Source organism: Leopardus geoffroyi, chromosome B3 (assembly GCF_018350155.1).
Source record: "Leopardus geoffroyi isolate Oge1 chromosome B3, O.geoffroyi_Oge1_pat1.0, whole genome shotgun sequence".
Classification (NCBI taxonomy): Eukaryota; Metazoa; Chordata; class Mammalia; order Carnivora; family Felidae; genus Leopardus; species Leopardus geoffroyi.
This window is the reverse complement of record NC_059337.1, coordinates 117,944,843-117,962,948: the sequence shown is the minus strand read 5'-3', so window position 1 is coordinate 117,962,948 and position 18,106 is coordinate 117,944,843. Positions and strand designations below refer to the sequence as shown.

Below are 18,106 nucleotides of genomic sequence, written 5' to 3'. Positions count from 1 at the left end.
CCTGCCTTGCGGGAGACTGGCAGGGTATGCGATTTGGATCTGAATCAGTGGCTGTAAACACACAGCTGTGCCTTTCTGCCTCAGAGGAGTTTGATTTTCACTTGACTGCTCGGCGCACTGGGGTCTGGAGAAGGCAAAAGAGGGCCTGGGTGGTGGGGGGGGAGGGCTGGCGAGAGGAGGCGGGAGAAGCTTTGCAGAGCACGTGCCCCATGCGTGGGGAGGCTGAGTCACGGCTGGGTTTTCTCTCCGAGGGGACACTCTGTGGGGGAGGGGTTTGGGGCTGCTTTGGGCTGACAGGTGGAACCATCAGCTGCAACAGCTGGGGGTTCCTCCTTCCGAGCCAGTGGCAGGGTGTAGGGCTCAGTTTCTCCAAACTGACAACGTGTGACTCTTTTTGGTGAATAAAAATCTTACTTCCCCTGAGTCCCAGAAGACCCGAGCCCATCTCCTGCCACGGGGAGTCACCTTTAGCCCTTTTCCTTTTCTGCACCCCGGCAGCCAAGCTGATTCGGTTGTTGTCTCACAGTTTCTAATGGACTTTGATATTTGCATTTCAAGCTACAATACTGTAATAATAAACGCGCTTTCTGAAGCTTTACTTGGAGCCAGGACGGAGAGAGGGGCGGAGGAGGCTTAATGACCACTGCCTGTAACCAGTATAGCCTGGACTCTCAGAACCTCCTTTTGGTCACCTCTAAGAGAGGACAGAGAGCAGCAGGATGACGCTGAGGTCCCCGGATGCCCACACTGCCTTCTTTCCCATGCCCCACAGTGCATGGGGTGATGCCGCAGCACCCACATGGGAGCACACCCCCTGCCCGGCTGACCTCACCCCCCACCTCCCGCACACACCCAGCTGGGCATCCTTCCAGAAGGGCAGGGACTCCAGAGCTGGCAGGGGTGACCCGCATGTGTTGCCCACCCTATTTCTGGTGACCCCTCCCTTCCTGCTCTCCAGGGGTCACACTGTGTGAGTGAGCCCTGGGGACTGGAGCAGGCCTGTGACTTCGATAGCCGGCGGCACCCTTAGTTCTGCTAGTGCTTTATCCTCACATCCTTGCCCAGGGCTTTTAAGTCCACATCCAACTCCATGCTCTCCATGGTTTCTGTCCCGGTCTCCAAGGCTCGCAGCCACTTTCCAAGCAGGAAGGCGACTCTTTGCTCATTCTGAGAGATGATGAGCACAATTCGGGAATCCTAGCCTAGAAAGAAGCACAGACCTATGGGCACTCCCAGCTGGAGCAGGCTGTAGAGATTATTTAGTCCAAGCTATTGTATGTAGGAGGAAACCAGGGCTCAGAGAGGGCTGACCACTTGCCTGAGGCTGCACAGCTAGCATGTTGAAGCTAGGAGCAGGGGCCGCTGCATGGGGGCTGCTGACGAGTTCCACCCGGTCCCGGGAGTCCTCACTGCTCAAGAGGGGCAGGTTTTTACGCTTTCCTTCCCAAATGCCACTATGCAAGTCCCCCTCCACGTCTAGGCGGGCTGCGGTTTCACTACAGCTGGGCCTCGTGGGAGAGGCGAGCGCAACAGTCTGACCCAGTGGTCCCAAAGGGGCTCAAAGACTGTTTGCAATCCAAACCAACCCCATGTAATGATTTTTAACCGGTAGTCCTTTGCTGGAGGCCCAAAAGGGTTTTTTTTTTTTTTTTTTTTTTTTTTTTTTGACTAAGGTCGAAGCCCTTCAAGGGGCTCTGCTGAATCTAGGTATTTGAGAACTCATTCCACCAGAGTGGGAGGCTGTTTCCCATGATACACTGCGGAGGCATTGGGTGGGGGGAACAGCCTCCTGGGGAGGGAGCTGACCCCCGCTCTGTTCCTGGAGCACCCTGGTTGTCTGCCGGCTGCCTCGCCTGCCAGGAGCCTCAGCCTTCCACTTCCTGATCGGGCCTGGAGCTGGGTGGGGGTTCTTCCTGCAGAGCTGCCTGTGAAGGAGCGGAGGTGGGCTGCTGACTTTTCCCCTCTCATTAGCTTTTCTTTTGGCCAGGGAGGGAGGAAAGGCAGAGGGAGGGAGGGGAGGGGGAGGGCGGGTGACAGCTGGCTCCCAGGGCTTCCGGGTCTCTGACTTTCCGGCTGCATTCCTTGGCAGGCAGGCGGGAGGGAAACGCCTGTTTGGAGATGCCAGGCTCCCTCAGCTGCGGGGCCTGTGGCTTCAACTCCAAGGAGCACCTTGACAAAGCTCCACGGCCATGTTGTCTCAGGCGGGTGGACCCCTGGTCCTCAACTCCTCTCTCCTCTGTGGCCTCCGGTGCTTGCTCGGGCACCTGCAACCCCATTTCCCAGCTTTGGAGCCTGAGGCTACAGCCGAGGAAGCTGCGGCTTAGGTGAAAGCCTCAAGGGAGGCTGATGCCAGTGTCACTCGGGCTGCCATTTCCCCTGCCTCGAGTGCATCACCCCCCTGTGGCCTCTTCCATGGGACGGTACGAAAGAAGAGGACCTTCTCTAGCTTCCCCTCCCCAGGCTGGAGTGCTCGCCAGGTGGCTTCGGCCACCACCCAGAGAGGGACAATCAGATGGCTGCTGCTGAGCCTTTGGCCAAAGGCGTGTTTGCATCTTCACACCCTCCTCCTATGCATCCCGGGGCCTGTGTGTCAGTCAGCCTAGCGGTAGGGCCTGAGGGGATGAGCGAGCCTAAGAGAGAGCAAGGGGATAGCGGGACTTTCGGCTCTGGCCACCCTCCCACCCTCCATGTCGTCTGTCAACAGCAAAACCAGGAGGACGGCGGAGAATGGCAGGAGGCCGGGCACTGGCATCTCTCTCCACAGAGAAGCCCCTGCTCCACCAGTCGGCAACACCGGGGCTCCCGCCAAGGACTGTGAGGAGGAGAGGGAAGGTGATGGAGAGACGGCCCACGATGATGCCAGATGCCTCCTACTGCATATTTTACAGCCGTTGTGAAAGGGAGCTTCCCAGTGTATAGGACTAGGGGAGACAGGCTCTGAATCCGTGTGTGGGCCGCCCCCTTGTGAGGCGGCCACGTGTTATAGTTCTCCAGCTGGGGCTCCTCGGATCAGACCCACCACGTACAGCGGTGTGGGTCATTCACTACACAAGGGCAGCTGAAGGTCGAGTAGGGGCTGAACTCCAGCCTGCGCTGTGCTTGTCCAGCTGGGCATCTGTGGAGCTTGGGCCCATCAGAGGAGTCCTGTTTTCTGTTTTGAATGAAGGTATAACATGGGCTAGTTGCACCATGCCATAGACTTTCAGCTATGTTTGGTCTTGAACCTGGGTCTTTCCCGTCAAATAAGCAGAGCTTCGTGAAGGCTCTGCAGCTCCAGTGAACCCAACTACGTGATGCTCGGCACAGCATATCCCCAGACATTGGCTTTGTATATTCAAGTTCTGGGTGACTCCGAGTGAATTTCCATTGGAAGGAGAAGCTCCCACAGCACTGCCTCTATTGGGGATTGCAAGGTATCTGCACCCAAACTAGTATGGCCCCAGCAGCTTCCACGAACCACATTAAACTACTTCCCAGGATCTCCTGTAAAAGGGGCCGTGTCTGGCCTTTAACAGATAAACCCTCCACGTCATAATACATCTTAAGACTTGGAAGGAACAATCTGCTTTCTCCAAAGCTTCTTTTACCAAGAAAAGAAAGGAAATTGACCATGGGAGACTATCTGACTGAACTATCCAACCACCTGGATTAACGTTTCTTGCCACCAATTAGTCCTAAATGGCAGCTGGCCTCATATCCTTGGTCCATGAACTGCCTACCTTCACTCCTTCATGTTTGATATTAATCCCATGACACGGAGGGCCTTTTTATACATATTTCCCAGCACCGTGAGAATGCTATTGAACTATCTTTCAACGAGTTTTATAGTTTGCAGTATACAGCAGATGACATATTCATATAGACCTTCTTTTAGAGAAATCTAGCATTTTATGTATATTATATCCAGAAAAATGGCTATCAGATTGCCAGGCATATTGGTTGGTTGGTTAATTCCATTTGATTGGAACACTGGGCTGTTCAGACCAAGTTCTTGGGTTCCAGCCTCACGTACTCTGAGGGTTGCCACTATTCTACAGCCATAGGCCATTTCCTCCAACACAGCCATATCTTGTGGGTGTGTGGTGTTCTCGCAGGAGTACAGGGAACACAGATGCATCAATGCAAATCCATTTCCGCCACTGGAACCAAGAGATTGGAATGCACCACCCATTAGAGTCTTCATGAAAGGGAATCTAGAAACTTTTTGTTTGAAGTGTGGCCCTTCTATTACATAGATGCGAAAAATCTCAGGAGCTTGGAAGATTTTTTTTTCTCCTTCAGCCAGCCTTGAAAACATCCCTGCACACTTGAGACGCTGGGAAGATGTCTGGTGCTTTCTCATTCCACATGCTTTGTTAACAGACTTTGGAGGACCGCTGACCCAACACTACTTCTGGGTTGAAGAGGCATCATTAAAAGCTCTTCACAGAGTTTCACTGAGATCATTCAGGCCTTTCCTGATACCCACTTCTCATAAAAAGCAGCCTGGAGATGTTTGAACATCTTGTCTGGGTACCAGCCTTCCTCTCTCCCACCCTCGGCCTACAAGGTCAACCTGAAGGACTTCCAGGGGGCTCTGAGAGTTCTGTTGCCCTGCGTTTGCATCTAGTGGTCCAGCTTGCCTCACGGTATACTCTGGGTTCTTCAACAAAGTTCTTAAACATCGTCTACACACAGCATGCAGTCCTCAAAACCAATAGGGAGGGACAGGTTCCCACCACTCTCCGCAGGGCCTCAGGGGTGGAGAAGCTCCAGAAGGCTTTGTCTCTGGCAGCCTGTGGCAGCTTGTTAGTGTGTGAAGCCACATAGCCGTGGCAAAGCAGCCGCCAAAGACACACGGGGGACCAGTAGGCCTTGCATTCTGCAAGTTCTGATTTCTCATGAGGAAAGCCCATAGAGAAGACCAAAGAAGGGATGAGCACCCATATTTTAATTGCCACCTACTACACTTATTGTGATGATCACATCTAGCAAATTCGAAATAATGTTTAAATTCCGTTAAAATGCATCTGGCTGTGACAGGTAGTTGACGAGGTTGCTTTCAGCCCAGAATTCTTACCATTTATGTTAAAAAGATGAAATAAAGATACTAATCACACGATAGTTAGGGGAGTGGGGGAAAGGGCAAATCAGCATCAGTGGGTTTCTGTCCTTTGGGAAGTGAAGTGTGGCCAGTTCCACACATGGCCTTCCTGTTCCCTGGCTGCCATTTTGGTTCCCACTGGCTTGATGTTAACAGTGCAGGCTGGGCCCCATGAACTCAGCAGCTCATTCTGATGAGCGAGTGAGTGCGTGAGAACGAGTCCTTCCTGTACAGTAAGCTCTACGCTCGAATCTTGGAAACAATGGCATGAAAAGGAGAGATGGGTCTGTGCTGTTCTACAGACCACAGTACAGAGCCTCCACTATGCACCATGGGGAAGACCTACTCGTTCAGCACTCTCGCCTGTTACCGTGGGGTTTCCTATATGCCACTCTTGCACTCTACAACCCTGGAATCTCGATGTGCATGGGAAATAGGCCACTTCCCTACAAGAAGAGTGAACCTGTAGCCCACCCGTACTCCCTCTAGCAGAATCAGGACAAGGCCTTGCCCCTGGGAGCCCAGGCAGGGACTTGTTTCTTCCTCCACCCCTCGGTGGCTACTGCCCTCCTCTCCCTGTGACGCTACGCGGATGAGGCTGACAGGGGCTGTAAGGGCTGTCGGAACTCATGCAGAGGCCACTAACACACACGCCAGCTAGACTGCATCGCCAGAACCCATGCAGCACGGCCACCTTCTGCACACGCAAAAGCCGCCACACAGCAACATCAGCTCGCGACCTGCACCTGCGCGATTGCCAGAGTTCATTCACAGAGGGAAATTTGGAATTTTTTTTTTTTCAGGTGAGCTACGGCTCTGAGCCAATTTAGTTCACGGTACAGTTCGATGGCCTTCTCCCTGGGCTGCTGCAGAAGATGCACAGGCCGAGCGGCCCCAAGGGCAGCACGGTCCCTCCTCCCCAAAGCCCTGAGCCGAATATCGAATGCAAGGCCCGAGGCAGGGCGGTTGTGTGTGCACCTTCTGCAGAGGGAGCCGCTGGGTCTCTTGCAAACCCATCCCTAGAAGAGAAGCTGCAGACGCTCGCAAAAGAAAAGGGGTGTATTGAGTGGGGAAAAGCGCTGGACTCCCTCCCGCCTCGAAGGAAACGACGATGACGACAACAACAACAATAACAACCGAAGAAACAAAAAAAAAAAAAAACAAAAAAAAAAAAACCAAACAACCCAGAAGAAACGTTGAGGGAAGAAAACCAGCTGAACTTACCACACTGCGAGTGAACTTTTCTAAGGAGGTTCTACGACCTTGCTCACTTTCTGGCTTTAGGGGAAAAAAAAAAAAAAAAAAAAGGTAGGGAGAAAAATACAGAAAAAAAAAATCTTCAGCTTACACGTGGTTTCCAAATAGCAGCAGCGGCAGCTAATGAGCAAAAACAACAGCAAAACAGGGCGAAAAAATGGGAAAAGAGAAGCGGCCAGCGCTGTAGGTGAGTCAGTGGGAGAGACAGAAAACAAGCCTGCCGGAAGTGGTGCTGCCTCTTGGAGCAGTTAGGAGAGAGGGGTGTTTGCTCCTCTAGGGGCCATCTGTCGCGCTGCAGGGCTTGGAGTGGCAGCCCCTGTGCCTTTGCACGGGGCCACGGTCAGCAGTTTGGAGCGGCCTGCTCCACTGGCTGTGCTCATGGGCAGGAGCCCCTGGTGTGTGTCCTGCAACCTGCAGGCAGACATCTAGGGCCCCAAGTGGGGACCCAGAACAGACTAGCTCTGAGGGCCGGGTGGTCTGTCGGGGATGCTGATGAGACATCAGGAAGTGGCCATGGGCAAGGTGAGGTCGTCAATTGCATCCACAGTCTGGGTTGGGATTCTGGGATTTTCCCACCCAGATGCAGCCAGAGAGTTTGCTAACTTTGGTGACTGCCTAGTGGCCCCCTGTTGACTTTCATTCCGTGTTCTTGGAGCAAGGAGTGTCTACGCATGCCCTTTTATTCGGCAAAGGGCCTTGGGCCTCAGAAGGAGTGTTTTGGACAGAAAATGCTCTCTCGGTACGCAGGCAGGTGACCCCTTCTAAGTTTTACACAGGGCAGGCTACAGGAGGCTCAAGGACCACTGTGGAGAACTCTTAGCTAAGGAGCCCGTGACATGGACCAGAAGAGACAAAGCCCGTGAATGCTCCCCCAAGCCTAGTCACTCACTACCACAGAAGGAGAGGAGGCTTTGGTGGGCACCTGACCCTCTCCCTAAGTTTCTAGCTTTTCTGAGAGGTTTTGGGAGAGAATTACATCCCGAATCTTTGCTAGTTTATCCCAGAGCCCTGTTCCAGGGTCCTGAGCCCGAGGCTGGGAAATCTGGAGAGTACAATCACTCACATGGACACACATACACACACACACACACACACACACACACACAGCAAATAATGGAAACTGGAGAGCTGCACAAGCAGCTGGGTGTCTGTGGGTCTCCAGTGTGCCGAAAGCAGAGGGGCAGGCAAAGGGCAGCCGCCTGTCTGTGTGGACAAGGTCAGAGGGCTTCTTTGGCAGTCATGCCCCCGTCCCCTCAGCTGGCTGCCGGAAGACAGGATGTTGCAGAAGGAAAACACAACACACACACACACACACACACACACGACACCCCACGGTAGAGCCAGGCTGGTCTTTCTCCTTACACAAGGAGCTGAAGGGTACCATACCAAGTCTCGGCTCTGGGGACAGCAGGACTCAGCTTCAATCGGTGGGCGGCCCGAGGTGGCACACACTTGGCTTGGGTCAGGCTGCTCCTGAGCCCTGCAGCTAGCACAGTGTGCCTACCACTCCTGTCCTCTGGCTACTGGGCTGGTGTTTATGGAGGGTCGCCGTCAGCCTGACTCACTTGGGTTCCTGCCTTGCATGAGCCCTCTGAGCTACCCTGGAAAATCATCATGGGTGCTTAATTGTCCCGGAGGAGCCCTCAAAACCCAGTTCACCTGCCCCTTGAGAACCTGGTTTGCCAGAGTGACTAACCTTATCTTTGACATCATTAGGACAGAGGGTGAACTAGGGATGAAGGCTCAGGAGGCTGTGGCTCCAGACTCCATCACGAGATGGAAAAGCAGAAAAAGCGAGGCCCGTCCTCGTCCCCTCTCGTAGCTGGAGCTTGTGACTCTCACGTACCTTCATGATCTGGACCTTTATGTCACATGGAAAGCCCATCTCTGAAATCAAGGCACTCTAGGCCTACCTGAAAATGCTGAGTTACAAATCCAGTCCACACCTGGAGACTCTCAGGGAGAAATGGGAAAAAAAAGTAGGTTTTGTCACTATTTTTGGCAACAACTGACCCCTGGATATTGAAAGGGTGTTGGCATCGGTAAGAGCTTTTCTGCCGAAGAACGTCCTATAATCTGGGGGCTGGGAGGGTAATTCTTGTGAGTTTCATGCGTAATGTTTCACAGAAAGCCGTGGGTTCCTCCCTCACTCAGTGACCTCCTCCGGGATCGGGAGGACTTGCAGGCACAGGAGTATCAGCTCCACTCCCTGAGCCCGGGGTGTGCTCTCCCCTTGAGTTCAAAGCCACAAGGAGACTGAGTGGCCCCTGGCTTCTCCTGGGTATGTAGACGGGCTCGGAGGGGCCGGACTGCTAGAGCCTCAGAATTTCTCCAGACTGTGATCAGTTCAGGGTCTGGAGCCACGAGAAAGGGGAACGTTTGCTTCGACCATCTCCCATGAGATCTGGGCTGGAGACACCAGAAGTGTCCGTAACCTTTCTTGAAAAAAATGGGCATCTGATGTTCCCCTCCATCAGAGCCCCCTCTACCTACATCCTCCTGTAAGGGAGCTGGCAAGAGGCCAGGCTTTCTATTTTCCATCACAGTAGTGACATTTGATGGACAGGGTGCAGGCAACCAATAAAGCTGGGTTTCTGACAACCTGGGCTTTCCAGAAGTCCTTTTTCCCTTCTCAGACTCTCAGGGATTTTCTCAGGGCTATCTAACAGCAGGATAGCAGGATATAAATGCTCTTCTAGACTCTGGAGTTAAATGGTACTGACCAGATACACAGACAGGATCCTGGCACATGAGGTCGACAGTACACAGAAAGAAGGGCCACGTGGCTGGGGGGACGCGGCCTGACAGACAGTGTGGCGGTGGACAACCACATGCTTAGGGACTGGGGCTGGCTGGCTGGGAGGGGAGAAGAGGGGTGCACATAGCTAGCGTGGCACGAAAGTGTGGATTTGAGTGCAAGGAGAGCCACACTTAACCACACGTGGGTCTCAGAGCACAGGTGGCAAAGTGCAGAGGGTTCGCGGGGATACTGGAATGCTGAGCCATCATCTCTCCTGCCTCCCCTTTCCCAGACCCCATGCCCCTCCCTGCTCTCCCTTCCCTCCTTCCCCAAATCCAGCTGAGTTCCTCCTGCTTCGGTTGCCCCTCGCCACTGACGTGCCGAGGGTCCCCGGGCACCCCTGCCCCCAACGCCAGACGTCAAGGTCTGCAGGGAACATGACTTGATTCCAAGGGGAGGAGGAATAAGAAGCTGGGGTGCACCTACTTTATGGCTAAAAGAAAAGGCAAACGCTGTGGGGTCGGGGAGGGAGGGGAAAGGGGTATCAGGGAGGGAATGATCCCAGGAATGACTTCCAGGACCAGACTGGGAACTGGAGGAGGGGCTCGGCACGTGTAAGATTTTCTACCCAGATGTTCTGCCCCGATCCTTGCCTCATCTTCATCCCTGAGTTGGTCAGGGAGATAAAATCTGTGGTGAGGGGGTTGGATTTTGTAGTGAGGGTCTCTTTCTGGTTTCCTAAGGGACTCGTTGGGGTCACTGCTAGCCCTGAATCCTTGTGCCAAGCCACTGTGGACTCAGTATTTGGTTACACTCCCTGCTGTGGGCAGAACACTTGCAGACCAAGGTAATGGGAACACGGAGACAGGATGCCACACTGTGGACCTTGGCGGCGGCTGGGGGGGCGGGGCGGTGCTGGGGTGGTGACAGTTCTGTCTTCCCTTAGAGAGGGAGCAGATAGAGAAGGGAAAGAAGAAAAGAGAAAATAAATAAAACCCAAGGGATGATCATCTCATTTCACGCCAGCAGCAAGCAGCAGGCAAGGGTCAACAGTGCTAAGAAAGGCGGGCCTGCCCTTCCCAATGATACCTTCTTCTTGGCCAGCAGCAAGTCCTGGTAGGCATTTGACCGGAGGAAGCGGGCATAGCTGTCACTCTTCATCAACTTGTAGATGTGTTCCTGGGAGGGGGAAGAAGTGGGAAGACGCAAGAAAGAACTATCAGCCACAACCCAACTGGCTAAGGGGAATCGCAACCCAATTGGCCACTGGTTTAGGAAAGAAACACACAGGCATGCTTCCGTGCATCTAGAAACACTTGCAATGTTTGTTTTGTTTTTCCCCACCCAGAAACTCCAAACAAAGTGTATTTTCTCTCTTAGCACGAAACATCCTCAAGGGTCATGTCTCAAAGTCTTCGTAATTGGGCCTTGGTGCCATGTTGAGATGCAATATTGCTTAATGATTAAAACCACAGGCACAGCACTGAGAAGGACCGAGTACTGATACACCCAGCCACTTGGACGAATCTCAAGGGAATTATGATGAGCAAAAGGGCCAATCCCCAGAAGGTTACATACTGTATGATTCCATTTATATAACGTTCTTGAAATGACAAATTATAGAAACAGACAACAGATGAGTGGTTGCCAGGGGTTAAGGATGGGAGGGGGATGGGAGGGGAGGTTAGTGTTGTATGGAAACCGATTTGACAATAAATTATAAAAAAAATAAAAATAAAATGAAAAAAACATAAAAAAAGACAAAATGAAAGATTCTTGCAGTGATGAAATGCCTCTCTGTTCTACACACGTGATGGAGCTGTACAGAACTACACACACACACACACACACACGCAGATGCACATGAGTACAAGTAAAATTGGGAAACCTGATACTCAGTGGATGTAGCGATGTCAATATCATGGTTATGAAATCATACTATAGTTTTGCAGATGTTACCATTCTGGGAAACTGGATAAACGGTACATCTCTGTATTATGTCTTATGACTGCATGTGAATCTAGCAGTATCTCAAAATAAAAAGCTTAATTAAAAGGGCCCCTCGGTGGCTCAGTCGGTGAAGCGTCTGACTTCGGCTCAGGTCAGGATCTCACAGTTCGTGGGTTGGAGCCCCACATCGGGTTCTGGGCTGACAGCTCAGGGCCTGGAGCCTGCTTCAGAGTCTGTGTCTCCCTCCCTCTCTGTCCCTCTCCCACTCACACTCTATCTCTCAAAAATAAATAAACATTAAGAAAATGAAGAAAAGTCTTAAGTAAAAAAAAAAAACATAGGCAATGATGCAATTAGGTCAGTTGTACATGTTAGGGTCACCATCCCATCCTGAAAGGGTGCCCTTGGCAACCATTTATGGAGCACGTGGGGAAGTGCAGCGGGCCTAAGGCTTCTATCCAGGAGGGGCAGATGCTGTGGCATAGTGTTCTCTCTTCTCCTGGGCTCCTCGAGGCATTTGCATTCTGGTCTTGGTGATGAATTTCACCCTTGACTTCCAGCTAATTCCTATAGTTTGTGGGCCCTTCCTGACGGATCCGTCCTCCACAAGGGCAGGAAAAGCCTGGTTCCTTAAAAGAGGGAGTTTGTTGATTGAAAAAGCGTTACTTATCAGTTGTGATGGAAAGTACCTCAGCAGGAGAGCCTGGCTGTCGCAGGAGAGGACCTATCAAGAGGGACAGTGGGCTTTAACTAGGGATGGTGGGATTGCCGGCAGAGGCTGGCTTGGCAGAGGACGCGTCTTCCCTTATGTTCACTCACTGTTCATCCCGTGAAGCTGGACAAGGACCCCAGCACTTGAGGGAATGAAAAGCTGGTCAGTGAGGAGACAGTGCTCAGTTGAGAGGCTGGATTGGTCAGTAGGGACCTCTTCCTTGGGTACTTGCCCTCCAGGGGAGGGTAGAGGAAGAGAGGTCTCCCCTTAGCTGGGGTGGGGGGGGCACATTGTAGAGATACCTGGCTAGGCTTCTATTGCACCCCAGAGGAACCTTTGACAATGGCAAGGGTTTGCTGGGAGCCTCTCAAAAGAAAGTGAAAGTAGAAAGCAACAAACTCCTTGGCCACATATGGATCCTTTTCCATCTCATCTTCAGTTCAGGCACCTGCTTCCTTCCTCCTGGAATGCCCCCACGTTTACAACAGCAGGGTGCAACCCAGCTGATGGGATGGCCCACTGCAAGGAGCCAAGCAAAACTCAACATTGGCTTGGATTCGAACCAACTTTGATAACCCAGACGTGTTGCGTTTAATACACTTAGTGAGAACATGCTTCACTTGCTGCAAATTTCAGACAAAAATCCAGCCCACTCTAGTTTAAATTCCTTGAGGGTGGGAACAATAAGTGTTTATCTCTTATTATATGGGTTCCGTGTTAGTGGAATCTACATTGTTTCCAGGGTCACTGAAGTGCTTGTCTGAGTTTAACACCCAGCAACTTTGCAGGCTCCATATGTATTGTGGTTTATGGTCACATCAGTGTGTGCCCTCTGCATGGAAGGGGAGCGGGGCTCACACTCAGTTCAAAGGAATCCCATGTGTGAACATCTTGGGTCATCTCGGCCTCAGAGCTAAGGCCAAAGCACTGCTTTGGTCTTTGTTTTCATACGTAGTCTCTTTAAATTGTTCTAACGTTTAAATCTTAGGTACAAATGTGAATCCAGAGTAAAAATGACTCACTGTCTCCTTCTTGTCTCAGGCATCGCTTCTGTCCAGCTGACAGAGCCAGGTGGCTCCTGAGTCATCAGGAGAGACCTGTCACTCATGCCTGGGCCCTCTCCAAACCCCTCTCCAAGGTAACAGGTCCCTGCTTCTTATTCTGACTTCTCAGAGGAATATAAATCCCAGGTATATCTCACAAAACAGTCCCCCCCCCCCCCCCACCCACTGCCCCAAGAGAGGTAAGGAAATCTCTCCTAGCCTGGCCCTTCTGGCTTTGGCAACACAGTTCTCCCCCGATCCGGCTAATTCCGCCAACCTCACTGGGGGATGGAAAAGCCTGGTCCGTTAAAAGAAGGAACCTGTCAATTAAAAAAGAGCAGGATAAAGCGGATTCCCCAACATTTAGTCACAGAAATATTCAGCAAGTGTTTAACGAGAACCTACTAGGTGTAGGCACTCTGTCAGGCACTGAGGTTACAGCCTGAACAAGACAGATGAGGCCCCTGCTGTCGTGAAGCTTTGATTCTATTAGGTAAGATTGATGCGCGAAGGGGATAGACTACTCCCCCCAAAGCAGTCTCAGGTCCAGCCACTTGTGAATTTTGCTTGGCTTCTTGCAGTGGGGCCCACTCCCATAAGTCACCTTTGTAGATCTGGGGGTGTATTTGAGCTACAAGCTACAAAGAAGAAGCATACGCACAGGGTGCTGTGAATGTTGCATATGGGATGGGTGGTCTACCCTGCCAGAGAGAGGGAAGCATCATCTAAACAACCACAGATCCTCATCAAGGTAGGAAGATGTGAGTGGACAGAGAGAAAAGTATCTCCCAGTTCCGTGGGGATGGAGGGTTGGTGAGTCTGGTCTTTCCGCTGCATAGATGGTCAACCAGAGCAAGAAGGGGCAAGCAGGATGGAGGGGCCGACCGGGATGGTCTACTCTCCAGGGGCTCCATGTGGGTCAGAGGAGCAGTGTGGACACTGCTCTCATCTTCTCCATGTCACATGCCAACTGCAGAGCCAGAGCCAAGGGGGGATGGTATGGGGAGAGGTAGAGAGTGAGGACATGACCTGTTGGGGATGGGTTCAATAAGGCGGTCTTAATCTGTCAATGCCATCGCTAGCCCTTGGCCATCAGTAGGACAGTCTCAAATTACCCTGTGAGGGAACAACCACCAAAGTAACAACAGCAGAAGCAAGGCACAGGTCTGAGAGAGACCTTCTGATGATGTGTGCAGATCTCCCGTGTCCCCGGCAGGGCCCCTGGAGGCTTCAGGCCTGGGCCTCTATTTCCCGCAGTCCAGAGATCCATGACTCTCCCCCACACTCCCCTGCTCCCCCAAGCCAAGAAATGGTGCCTTTGATGCGCCCAGTTTTTGGAGCTCTGTTCCTTCCTCCTTGCCAGCTTTGTTGAAGAAGCACAAAGACAGTAAACAGGGGGTGGGTGAACGGAGAGCTGAGGTTTTTCTGGGAACGAGAATTAAGATAGGACTCAGGGTCTTTGGCCAGTTCCCAAATGCAATGAGTTTATCACTGCCAGGGACAGCAAGTGTACAAAGCTCTTGGCAGTGACCTCTCCTGATTTATGGGAGGTTCTGGTTTGTTTCCCCTGCTTTGCAGACAACCAGTCTTAAGGGAAACGTATATCCAGAGTCTGCAAAGAGCAAGGGAGCTACTGGCAGAACCAGGGAGCCCCCACTGACAGAATTCCTCAGGGGCTAGAGAAAAATAAGTTTGATCGTCCCATTTCTTCTTTGCCTTTTCTTGTCTTATCTTCCCTTCCCATCCTCCCTCCTTCCCATCTTTTCTCTCTCCTTTCTTCCCTTCCCTCCTTTGTCATTTCTTTCCTCTCTTCCTTAGTTTTCCTCCTCCTCCCCCTCCTCCTCCTCCTTCCTTCCCCTTCCTTTCCTCAAAAAGAGATAGCTGAGTGGACCATCAACAAGCAGAACAACCAGGGTCCACATCTGCCTTCCCGCACAAGGGAAGGGTATCACCGACTCCAGGGAGGGTGAGGGTGGTTCTCCATAGGCTGAGCCACTGATGCTCTAGGGCCCTAAATCATACTGGACATCTTACCCACAGTTCTCTGTGGGGTTTGGGCATCACACCCCCAGAGCGGTTGACGGTTATAGTACCGGGATGTCACCTTGATGGGACACTCCACCCTCATTTCCCTTTCTGGGCCCAGCCCCAGGATGGAGAGCTCTGCTCATCTGGGATGCTCAGGCAGAAGCAAGACAACTGGGATCAGTAGGGTGCAAGACACGTGGGAGCTGGGAGGAGCGGGCGGTGCAAGCTGTCTCAAAACCACACCGGCTTCAAAGAATGTTTTGCTGCGATAGTCCTCACTTGGAAATCTCCTTTAATTTTAGGCAAAGCACAGTGACCCTCACGAGCACTGGGGAAGGTAATCAGACAAATGCCGGGAGCCTTGGGTTCCAGGCCTGCTGGAGCAGCTGAATTACTTGAGAGCACCCTCATGTCCTCGTTGCTGTGGGGTCCTAAACCAGCTACGGCCTCATTTCCCAGCCTTCGAACATCCTCCTGGAGTGGGAAACCACTCAGCTGGAGCATTGCACAGATGCCAAGAGCCCTTCTTGTGATTTTCAAGTGCCCTATTTTTCTTTTTGCAGATACATGTGCCTCATCTCTGCCCTTCACACCCAGGCTTCCCAGAACAACATCTAGACTTTGGGAACTGCTGGGTCCATTGCAATCTGTTAGAGGCAATGAGCCCGCGAGGCAGAATGTGATGTTGTTGTTCAGTGGTGGAAGCCAAAGACTAAGATTCAGGTCCTGACTCTGCCCCTCTCCGGCCCTGCCGATCACACGATTAAATGCCCAAATAGCAGTGAGAGCACTACAAAAACTGTGCACATGTAAAGTCATAATAATAATTGGCCTTCGTGTTGTGACCGCCCTTGCTAGGGATGACACGGGGGTGAGACCAAAGACTGCACGATCCCTGGGGTGGGAGGAAAGGTGAGGCAGAGCCCAGTTACATTATTTTATTTAGTTGCTATTGTTTGCTTTGAATCAGTGCTGAGACTGAAATAGCCCTACGTTATAGATAAGGATACCGAAACTCTAAAAGGTTAAGTGACTGGCCCAAGTACAGAGCTAGGATTTGAACCCAGAACTGTGTGACCCCCCCCCCCCCCCCAAGCTCATGCTCTTCCCTGGCACCATGTTGCTTTTCATTATCCTTCAGCTGGGGTTTCCAGGGCGTCAGTGCTGCGTGGCTGGGACAAAAGAAGCCCTCAGTGTGTGGCCAGCAGAAACGTTAGGGGTCTCCTCTCGAGTCCTGAGCTGAGCCATCCTAGTAGTAGGTGAACCACCCTTTGGAAACCATTTACTACCTCCATCATCAGTGATGGTAACAGCTGGGTCACCCAGATCAACTGGCTCGGGTTTCTTACCTCACAGGCTGTGTACCACTTGCCTTCTACACCAGAAGGAAGGGCCTGTTCTGACAAAGCTCTGGGGGCTGACTGAACCCTTGGGCAGCCATAAGCAGCAAATGTGTAGCAAAGCAAGCCATTGAGCAGATCCCTTTCGAGAGACTCTTGAATATCCTAAACCAAAAGCCTTCAGATCCTAGGCATGGTTAGAGGAGGCCTAGGGAAAATTAGCACTTGTTTAAACACTGGTCCTGCAGGAGGACAGAAGATAGGGTTGCACAGTGGTAAAGTCTTGATGTGGGTCCTAAATCAGTATCTGCTAAACAGTTATAGGAGAGGCAACAGAAAGAATGACATGGCAATATGGATACCCACTTGCGTGAAAGGTGGTAGCTTGTCCTCACGGAGGCAGCTTTGGATGACCATCCTAGAGTCATATGGATCTTAAATGAGAAGCCCTCATTTGGGTTTCTTTGTCCTTCTAAGCAGAACAAGAGGATGCTTGTTTCTATGCAATGCAGCAGTCAAATCATAAGAGAATGTAAGAGTACATTCTCATTGGTCTTTACCCTGCAAATCATCTGTATCAGCATGTTCAATTTGACCAAAAGGTGCAGTAATTTGATGCGGTTCAATTCCTATTCTTTACATAAGAGTAGCTTTGAAGCCATCTTTGTGTATTGCCTTTCATGTACCCAAATACCACGGGTATCAACTTAGACAAGTGTTTTCCTTTTCCTCTTCAAAGTCACGGGGTTTGGTGCAAGAAATCTATGAAGCATCGACAACGAAATTTTGGCATTTAGTTCTCTGGCGTCTTCTCTCCAGGAACTACTAGTCTGTGTGGTAATAAGCAGGACCAGATCACAAACAATGGATTTGTTCTTTTGGAAGATGTATCCCTCCCTCTGCTGTTCATCTTCCTAAAATAAAACCACCCACAGAATAAAATGAGTAACTCCTGGAGCCAGCAGTGCTGTGGCATTCTTTATTAAAATAGGTCTGGCATGGGAAGTCTACCAGGAAATGCCCTCCAATTGAGGATTAATATCAGGAAACTCGGTGCAGTCTTGTGATACAGGCACACAAAGCCACCCACCTCCACCACTAGAGCAAAGATGAACAGCCTTCACCAGGCTACAAAGGCTCCTATTTCTGAGTAATCTGGGACAAACGTAAATGCGTATTCCACTGGGCTCTGGCTTTTTTTTTTTTTTTAATATATGAAATTTATTGTCAAATTGGTTTCCATACAACACCCAGTGCTCATCCCAAAAGATGCCCTCTTCAATGTCCATCACCTCCCCTCCCCTCCTTCCCACCCCCCATCAACCCTCAGTTTGTTCTCAGTTTTTAAGAGTTGGGCTCTGGCTTTTAAAAAAAGGAAATGTTAGAAGCCTTGCATTCCTTAATCAAGTTCCTTTTAAACATCTTCGTTGAGATAATAATAGAAACTTTTGACTAGAGGCTTCTTGTCTGCTTAAGGGAGGTATAGACTTGCTGGTATATTTCTCATCTCTTTCATTACTGGTCCTCATTTTGGTCTTGAGGTTGCTCTTTGATCATTCCATGCATGGATGATGGCCAGGTAGAGTTTCAGTAAGTTAGACTGAGGCTTACTTAGGGGAAGGGGCCCTCCTATGGATCTGTACATTCCCAGAGCCTAGAACACCTGACTCTTATTGGATATTCCAAGTTTTGCTGAATTGGCATATTGTAGAAATTTAATTTAACCGGTATTTATTGATCACCTACTATATGTGTCCCCCGAGGTTGTTTGGCAAGATTTTTCAAAGTGGAAAGCCACGGGACAAATTGTCCTTCCTTTGTATTCACAGGTGCAGCTGAGAGTATTCTAATTTTGGACTGAGTTGTCAAGGAAATTTTTAAAAAACTGAACTGCATGCAGAGTATCACTTTAGTGCCATGGGGACCTATGAAAGGTAAGAAGACCAAATTCCC

The 18,106-nt window shown here is 51.1% G+C and overlaps 1 protein-coding gene across 14 annotated transcripts in view; it reads right to left on the bottom strand.

The window, feature by feature from the left end:
• The window catches only part of RGS6 (regulator of G protein signaling 6), a 606,196-nt gene that overhangs the window by 27,627 nt on the left and 560,463 nt on the right, over nt 1–18,106 (bottom strand). For 13 of the 14 annotated variants that reach the window (XM_045451433.1, XM_045451428.1, XM_045451431.1 and 10 more), the window contains 2 exons: nt 10,170–10,259; nt 6,308–6,361 (listed from right to left, as the gene is read on the bottom strand). In XM_045451433.1, the coding sequence (XP_045307389.1) occupies nt 6,308–6,361; nt 10,170–10,259 (144 nt within the window). The remainder of the gene's footprint in view (nt 1–6,307; nt 6,362–10,169; nt 10,260–18,106) is intronic. The other variant, XM_045451441.1, reaches the window with a different exon arrangement.